Genomic DNA, 9287 nt, shown 5'->3' on the forward strand with positions numbered 1-9287 from the left:
AGGGGAAGGGGAGGGGAGGGGAGGAAAGGGAAGGGAAAGGAAGGAGGGCAGCACAGCACCTGGGCTTGGCTCGAGAGATTTAGGGTAGGGTGAGGTATGCCAGTCATCCCCTGTAACTGGTAGGGACTGAGGGATGCTGGGAGAACCTGGCAGCTGGGTCTACTTTGATATGTTAAATAAGCATCTCAGTGTCTTAGGTGCCTATTGCTGTGAAGAGACGCATAGACCACGGTGGATCTTAATCCTTGTATGAATGACCATGGTGATCCTTATAAAGGAAAACATTTAATTGGGTGACTTAACAGTTTCAGAGGTTCAGTCCATTATCATCATGGTGGGGCATGGCGACATGCAGGCAGACATGATGCTGGAGAAGGAGCTGAGATTTCTACATCTTAAGTAGGCAACAAGAAGTTGTCTGTCTCATTGGGCATGGCTTGAGTATATATACATTAAAGCTCCCCCTCCCCAGTGACAGGCTTCCTCCTATAGGACCACACCTATTCCAACAAGGCTACACCTCCTAATAGTGCCACTCCCTTTGGGGACCATTTTCCTTCTAACCTCTGCAGTTAGCCATTTGTCCCAGATTTAGGACCTAACAGTGGCAAGCACCTCGCCTTTACCAGCTGAGCTGTCTTGCTAAACCCCCAAGACCAGCTCATTCTAGATCTGGCCTGTCCTTCCCATGTTTTCACAGCTCGGAACTTTGACCTTAAGAAGTCAGAGGACATGCTCCGGAAGGTAGGACCCTGCTTCCATGCCCTGGCTCCCCTTGTGCTCACTCAGGCTTCTGGCTGGTAGAGAGAGCCCCGTGTTCCGCTTTCCATCTCCTGGGTCCTTTCCTGAACAAGGCCTGAGTCCCTCCTCCCTGCATCCTCCTCCCACCTCCATCCCCAGTTCTGTTTAGCCTAAAGGTCTTCTGGCACAATCTTGTAGCTGTGGGAGGGCTGCTGGGCTTCATGTCCCCAGTACCTGCAGAGGCTTTGGAGACACGTAGCTTCTGTAGCTTCTACATATCTCTGCAGCATGTGGAGTTCCGGAATCAGCAGGACCTGAACCACATCCTTACGTGGCAGCCACCAGAGGTGAGCCCTACGCAGTACCCCTTAGGCCTGTTGATGCCCTCCCTCTCCCCTATCTAGCCACCCGATGGCACAGCGTGAGCTGGTTTGAGTGAGGACTTTGTCCATTTGTCCAGGTGATCCAGCTCTATGACTCAGGTGGTCTGTGTGGCTATGACTACGAAGGCTGCCCTGTGTGGTTTGACATCATTGGGACAATGGACCCCAAGGGGCTCCTGATGTCTGCCTCTAAGCAGGACATGATCCGCAAGCGTATCAGGGTCTGTGAGCTGCTTCAGCATGAGTGTGAGCTGCAGAGTCAAAAGGTGAGCTGTGGGGTTCAGGCAGCATGTTTGGTGGCCTTAGTGTTCCAAGTGGAGACACTAAGCCCAGGGAAGGACAGCACCTTGTCTCTCTAACTCTCGCCAGCTCTCAGTATGATTTTCTCCCACTTTGATTCCTACGTGAGTATCATAGTGAATGTGTGTGGGAGAGTATGTGTGAATGTATATGTGTGTGCAAGTATGTGTGTGTGTTTGTGTGCATGTGTGTGAGTGTGTGTAAGTGTGTGTGTGACTGAAGTAAGGTCACCAATGCCTTCTCTTCTGGCTGAGTTCATAAAGTGCTTGCCGAGCAAGCACAAAGACCATGTTCAGATTCCAATCACCCACATAAAAAGCCAGGCCCTGACACTAACCATGGGAGGAGTAGTGAGAACTCTTACTACTGTTCCTAGGATTTCTTGGAACAGCCAGCCAGCTTTACTTACAGAAAAGATAGTCATCACTGTAGATTCTCTGTCTATAAAAACTGATAGTCAAGCCATGACTCTATGCATCCCCCCATGGGACACAAGGAGATACTACAGAGTTATTAAAATATATATGAAATCCTAGGGCCAGTGAGATGGCTCAGAGGTAAAGGCACTGGAACTAACACGGTGGGAGGAGAGACTGACTCCCCCGGGTTTCCTTCTGACTTCCAGACAGGCACCATGGTATGTACCTGAACACACACACCCGGCACACATGATAGATGATAGATGATAGAAGATAGATAGATAGATAGATAGATAGATAGATAGATAGATAGATAGATAGATAGATAGATAGATAGATAGATGATAGATGATAGATAGATAGATTACAGATAGATAGATTACAGATAGATAGATTACAGATAGATAGATAGATAGATAGATAGATAGATAGATAGATAGATAGATAGATAACAGATAGATTACAGATAAATAATAGAAAGATAGATGGTAGATAGATATTTAAATATAAAAAGTACATTTGGAAAGTCGGATGTAGTAATGCATCCCTTTAATCCCAGCACTTGGGAGGCAGAGGCAGGTGGGTCTTTGTGAGTGTGAGGTCAGCCTAGCCTACAGAGAGAGTTCCAGGACAGCCAGGGATACATAGAGAAACTGTCTTGAAAACCAAACAAATTGTATATGGAGCACTCAAGAGTGAGGCTTCTACTGCAAGAAGACCTTCATACTCACCTGGACAGGTCCATCTCCTGCCCTGAGCTGCCCTCTGACCTCTAGCCTTCAGAGTGAACCCAGTGTTAGAAGGCAGCCTTGTTGGTTTTGTGCATCTGAAGTATGAGCCCAGAGCATGCCATGGTGACATGCAGAGATTGAGGACAGCTTCTGGGAATTAACTCTCTTTCCACCAAGTGGGTCCCAGGAATTGAACTCAGGTCAATGGTCTTGGTGACAAGTGCCTTTACCTGTTGAGCCGTCTTGCCAGCCCTGAGTCATGCTTTAATTATGTGCTAGGCAATAGTGTCGAACAAACTATGATAACCGAAGAGCCTAGAGCTCAGCTTTAACCTTTCCTCACACCCTAGATGGATGCCATCTGTTTGGGACCTGACACACGCTTGCCAGGCCTCCCTACCAGGTTGTGGGTATCAAGAAGATGGAGAGAGGTGGTCAGGATCCCCTGAATGAATTATCAATCTAACCAGTGTGCCTGCTCTGTTCCTGCAGTTGGGCAGGAAGATTGAGAGGATGGTGATGGTGTTCGATGTGGAAGGGTTGAGCCTGAGGCACCTGTGGAAGCCAGCGGTGGAAGTCTACCAGCAGGTAAGGCGGGATACAAGAGCAGTATCAGCACCAGGCCAAGGGGGACCCACAGTCCACACCAGCTTCCCATCCATAGAAAAGTAGAGACACCCTCCAGGGGACCTGTGGACCACTCTGGCCTTGAGATGCTGGCCTTAGGGGCACCCTAGAGGGAGGATGAGGAGCAAGGACGTCCCAGAGGAGGATGCACGTGTCGTGGAGAAGGCGGGGCTGGGCCTCTTGCTTCAGCAGTATCAGAGCTACAGAAGATTGGGCATTCAAGGGCTGGCTACAGCCATGACCGATGTCACTTGACTTTACAGTTTTTCGCCATCTTGGAAGCAAATTATCCTGAGACAGTGAAAAATTTAGTTATTATTCGAGGTGAGTCCATGACCAAGATGACCCTGCCTGGGAAGGGAGACCGGGGTGAAGTGACAGTGAATAGGCCTTTGGGTTACAGCTTCTCAAAAACCATCTTTTGTGAATAAGGTTTTTGTGTTCTTAACTCCATTCCTTTGCAGACCAATATTTTTGTACTATGCAAAATCCTTCCCCGGTGTGTTTCAGCCATGTTAGGTGTCTAAATATTTGTTGCTATTTTCTTATTCACGTCAGTGTAGACAGGACCATGAGCCATTCTGTGAGCAAGAATGGTCCCCGTCTTTGATGGCCGTCCTATATTCCCTGGACTCAGATGTCCTGGGCTCACGTCCAGTTAGCTCTCTCATTTGGAGCGAGTCGGTTTCCTCTCATTGAGACTCGGCTTTTCCGTGTTGTGGAGTGAGAGCACCATGACGCCCCCCCTCATAGTTAGGATATTAAATGAGAGTCTGCTAAGTGAGAAGATTGCACACAAAACCTGGCCCACAGGAAGTGCTCAATGAGTAAGCAGGAGGTACCCCTGGGGTGGGACAGGATATTTTTACCCCAAAGGACTCTGAGGTCACCTAGCAAAACCATGAGTGGCCTTAAGGAATCATCATTGCTGACCAGGGGCCCAGTTTGTCCCCAACACCCTACAGCTGGTTAAGGGACATCACTGATTATTGAGAACCAGACACCATATGGTCACTTTACGGCTAATAACTCTAAGACTCAGAAGTGCAAGTCTGAGCTAGCGCTCACACAGCAGGGCATAGCAGAACCCAGATCCGCTCAACTCCTGCCCAGCATAGGATTGGCTGCGCCTTTATGTACTGCAGTTGTCTCTGGTCCAGCTTCCCAGGGACGTTCTGTGTGTTTCAGCTCCTAAGCTTTTCCCAGTGGCCTTCAACCTGGTCAAGTCGTTCATGGGTGAGGAGACACAAAAGAAGATAGTGATTCTGGGAGGTGAGTGACTTAGCTCTTGGCCCCCCAGTTGGCGCTGGCTCTGTGCCTGTCTGGAAAGCAGAAGGTATTGCCAGAGGCCCCCTTCTCCTGGGATATCCTCCTTCCACAACATTGGCCTTGGTCTGCCTCATCAGCACACAGAACCAGCCTCCAGTTCTGGGTCATGGTCTCTGAGCCAGAAAGCAAGCTCATGAGTGCTCTGAGGAATAGATTCTCAGGGAAGCAAGTGGCCCTCTCGCTGGTCCCTCTGTTGGTCTCCAGAGCTCCTCAGTGCCCCTTTTCCTCATACAGATAACTGGAAACAGGAGCTCCTCAAGTTCATGAGCCCTGACCAGCTGCCTGTGGAATTTGGGGGAACCATGACTGATCCTGATGGTAACCCCAAGTGCCTGACTAAGGTACAGAGTGCCCAGAGGATGGGGAGGGAGGAGACCAGCCTGTGGCCACCTGTCAGCTTACCCACCGCTAACTCACAGATCAACTATGGAGGCGACGTGCCCAAGCACTACTACCTGTGCCGGCAGGAGAAGCCGCACTATGAGCACACAGTGGTGGTGGGCCGAGGCTCCTCCCACCAGGTGGAGAATGAGATCCTGTTCCCAGGCTGTGTGCTCAGGTAGGGACTGTGACTGGGCATTCCTGGAAGGGCCTCGCAGTCCACACTGGAGGTCCTCAGAGGCTCTTTCTGCTGCAGGTGGCAGTTCTCCTCCGAGGGCGGCGACATCGGCTTTGGGATCTTCCTGAAGACCAGGATGGGGGAGAGGCAGAAGGCCGGGGAGATGGCAGAGGTGCTGCCCAACCAGCGCTACAATGCCCACCTGGTGCCTGAGGACGGGAGCCTCACCTGCGTCAAGGCTGGAGTCTGTAAGAACGCCAAGTTTTCCTGCAGTTGCCTTTGTGGTAGGAAGAGAGACAGCCACCTGGGGCTGGTCCAGCCTCTCTGGAGTTCCTGTACATGCAGCTCTCAGGGAAAGAGCAAGAACTGTACAGGAGGGCTCCAGGGGCGCCATCTTCAGGGTCTTAGATCTGACTGGTGGGTGTAAGGCCAGAGGTGCATTGCACAAACTCCTGAGACTCAGGGCCCAGGAGAATAGCAGCCTAGGAGATAACTAAGTAGCCATGAACTTTGCCAAGGCTCTCTGCAAGGGGCCTGCCCGGTTGTCGGAACTCCAAATATCCCAAAGAGGTGGCTAGAACTGGTATCAGTTTCACAAAAACAAAATGGTCTAGTGTCTTAGCTAGCTTCACATACTATAACAAAATACCCAAGGCAATAAACTTAGGGGATTATTTACTCTACCACACAGTTCTGGAGGTTCTAGCCCAAGATTCAGTGAACTTATTGCTTTGAGTCTCCCGTGAGTGTGCACATCATGGCAAGGACACTCAGAGCAAAAACACCTATGCCACAAGCCAGGAAGTCAAAGTGATGGGGATGACATCCCTTCTTCAGGGGCTGCCTGTGAAGTGCTGGTGTAATTCTGGGGTGGTAGAAGTGGCCATACTCCTACTGAGGTCACCACACCCCCAGGAGGAGGTCATGAGTGGTGAGCTTGGGGCAGGCCTGTCGCTGATGCTCACGTCTTACCCATGGCCTGGTCAACACGTTCCCAACATCACCAGGAGTGTGATGAGCTGGCCTTATGCTGTCTGTCCCCTCTCTGTCCTTGCAGATGTCCTGCGCTTTGACAACACCTACAGTCTTCTGCACGCCAAGAAAGTCGGCTACACTGCAGAGGTGCTGCTCCCAGACAAGGCCTGTGAGGAGAAGCTGCAGGGCCTCAGGGCAACAAGCCCTCCTGGGGACCAGGAGGACACTGGCCGCCTCTGACCCTGCTCCACCCAACTCCTTCATGCCCCCCTGCCCCCCCCCCAAGACAGAGCAGTGCTGAACGTGGCTACAGAGATCTCTAACCCCATCTCCATCTGAGCCTACCCATGGGACCCCTTAGACACAGTCCAGCACTTTCATTCCCTGGACCTCGAGAACAGGGCCGAGGGTGACAGCGCACGTCCATTAGGAAAGGACCCTGCCCTTGCTCTTGTCCTCTTGAAGACACCCACCCACCCAGGATTCGGCCATGCCGGGTATCCCAACTGGGATCCAGTACAGGAGAGCCATATTCTGTTCGCCACAGGGAGCACAGCTGAGGGATGGTTTCTCTCCAGCTGGAGGTCAGCAAGGCCGGAAGGGCCAACTGGAAGCAGCTGGGGAGCCGGGGAAGGAGGAGCGAAGCCCCAGCTCCAGCAGAGCAGCAAGCCCTTTCTAAATCGGGCTGCCTTTGAAAGGAACGGCAGAAGTGGAGAGGCAGGGCGTGGCAGGGGAATCATCAGGGGAAAAGCCACACTCGGCTTTACGAGGCTGAGTGGGTTGTTGAATCTAATGATGAGACACACGCATGCACACATGCCCTCGTGCACCTCCCCCGCCCCCAGCCCACACACACATGCTAGGATCCTGCTAATACTCAACTTTGACTGTTTCCTTTTTCTTCAGGCAGTTGCCCCTGCCAAGCCTTCTTCAAATTCCCCATGTAGCCCAGGCTGGCATTGCAGTCTGCCTTCTTCAGTGTCCTGAGTCCTGGGTTTGCAGATGTGCACCACTAGAACTGGCCAACTTTAGTTCTTTCTGGCCTGAGTGGAGCTCAGAACCAAAGCTAAGCTGCGGGAAGATACTGGTACTGGGCGCAGGGTGAATTATTCTGGAGGTTCATCCTGGCTTCTAGCATGCTTCTTGGAGAGCCTTCCATCTTTCCATACATCTGCATGTCTCTAAGGAGAGAGTTGGAAGGTAGCTGCCAACATCCCTTTCCTGCGTGACCCAGGAGCTGGCCAGTGACAGTGTCTGCATTAATATCTCAAATGCTGGCCCTCCTGGCATCCACAGGTACCCAGCCAGCCTACCATTTCTCTGTTGGATGGACTGAAACTAACTGAGCAGATGCTACCAAGCTCGAACCAATGCACCTCTGTGGATTGGCTCAGAGAAGCCATTACCTGGAGCCTAGGAGCCTGGGCTTTGCTGCACTGCTCTCTCCTGGACTTATGGCTGGGACAGAAGACCTGTGTCCCACGCAGGGTAACCCAGACACTGGCTCAGGATCACTGATGTTGCCTTCTTTGTCCTCCTGTGCTGCTGGGCAAAATGTCCCTAGAAGTGGAATAGTAAGATGTTCCTGGAAAGGGGACCCTTGTTTCAAAGTGCTGTCATCTTCAAAGACTTGGCAGACACCACTGTCTAGGCACCTTGCAAGCAAGAAGCAGTACCCCGGCCCCTTTCCAGGTTCCAGATGCCATCATTTGATTTTCTCTGCGTGCTAGATGTCTTCATTATCGAAGACATTTTAATGGAAAAAAGTGATAAGCCTTGAAGATGAGGGAGGAGGCTCTTCAGGGCAGCCCCTAGCCACTGTATCTGGACCACTTACAGCTAAGGTTTAAAGTCTTAGGCAGGAATTGCTCATGGCACTGCCTCTTGGCAATTCCTGCCTAAAATCAGCCTAAGCAGATTGGCAAGAGGGAAAAAATTGTATGGTTTTGCTGGATCCCAAGAGCCTGGGACTGTCAGGCAAGAGTCAGAAGGCATTTCCAAGTCCAGGGCTGCTCCTGCACTCTGAGCCCCTCTTGTCTCCCTCCATCTTCTTGCTGGCAGACCAAAAGAGTTGTCGCTGTGGTTAGGACTGTCTTGAGTTCATTCATCTTACTTCATGTCATGAGTACTCAAAACGATTCAATGTGGCCTTAAAATAAAAGGCTCCTGGACTTTAACCCTGACCCTTGCCCTTCTAACCACCCAAAGCCAATTTTCCCCTTTAGTAAAGCCTCACTAGTATTTCCTTGCCGGTAACAGAGACAGATCTGCCCCAGGCCCAAGAACAGCTGATGCTTCCATCACAGAGAACAGGCATACATTGATGCTGGGGACAGAGGGGTAGGCACCAGGCACCAAGGAGCGAGCTGTGGATACCAGCAGCTCTTGATCCCAAAGCTGGTACAACATGCCTCATGGTTAAGCAATGATCACAGAGGTCACCTGAGGAGATGATGCAGAACCTGCCTGGCAAGTGGACAAGGCATTGAGAGCTCAGGAAGTCATGTGTCCTCAGCAAACCCTCACTCTTTCAGGCACGTCCAACTCTCTGACATTGCAACACAATGCTGTCATCGACAAAGTTCATAACTGAGAACCATGAACCATGCCAACTGAGTTACAAAACAATCTATAAACCCACAGAAAACACCCACATAACACTTCATGCAATTTTATGGGTTCTGTGATTGGCCAGGTTCATAGAGACCCTGGGCCTCATGCAGCCTGTAGAGTCAGGTGGGACACCCCTTATAGAGTGTGAGTTTTTATTTTTTTCTTTTTGTAGTTCTAGAGCTAGAAGTCACATCCTTGCACAAGCTAGACAAGCGTCCTGCTTGTGAGCTGCATCCCCAACCACAAGACTGATGATTACGGGAATAGTGTGTGTGTTCCTTTACGTCTCCACTCATTGTATCTTTAGCAGTTGTTGAGCATCTGCCCAGCACCAGGCCTCGCAGGCCCTGGGGACAGTGAGGCTGCTCAGCTGATCTAACTCCACCAACAGGAAGCTCGCCCACACTGAGAGAGGCAGAGTGACCTCGATGATCAGAAGTCAGGTGTGCATGGTGTCTTATGGTGGCAGGAACCAAATTTGTGGGGCATGCCCAGAAAAGAATGAGTTTTGGAAGAACTTGGGGAGGGATGGTTAGATAAGGACAGGCCTCCAGGGTGAAGAATGGGATATGGTGGCCATAAGGTGTTTGGGGCCAGAGGAGAGTCAGGC

The 9287-nt window shown here is 51.0% G+C and overlaps 1 protein-coding gene across 1 annotated transcript in view; it reads left to right on the top strand.

Moving 5' to 3' along the window:
• The window catches only part of LOC102000844 (SEC14-like protein 4), a 13038-nt gene extending 6698 nt beyond the window's left edge, over positions 1–6340 (top strand). The window contains exons 3-12 of the mRNA XM_005366122.2: positions 701–744; positions 1029–1088; positions 1202–1390; positions 3067–3162; positions 3465–3525; positions 4390–4473; positions 4765–4871; positions 4950–5089; positions 5168–5337; positions 6147–6340. Coding sequence (XP_005366179.1) covers positions 701–744; positions 1029–1088; positions 1202–1390; positions 3067–3162; positions 3465–3525; positions 4390–4473; positions 4765–4871; positions 4950–5089; positions 5168–5337; positions 6147–6304 — 1109 coding nt within the window. The 3' untranslated portion in view covers positions 6305–6340. The remainder of the gene's footprint in view (positions 1–700; positions 745–1028; positions 1089–1201; positions 1391–3066; positions 3163–3464; positions 3526–4389; positions 4474–4764; positions 4872–4949; positions 5090–5167; positions 5338–6146) is intronic.
• Positions 6341–9287: the final 2947 nt, after the last annotated feature.

This window comes from Microtus ochrogaster, unplaced genomic scaffold (genome assembly GCF_000317375.1).
Source record: "Microtus ochrogaster isolate Prairie Vole_2 unplaced genomic scaffold, MicOch1.0 UNK6, whole genome shotgun sequence".
NCBI lineage: Eukaryota > Metazoa > Chordata > Mammalia > Rodentia > Cricetidae > Microtus > Microtus ochrogaster.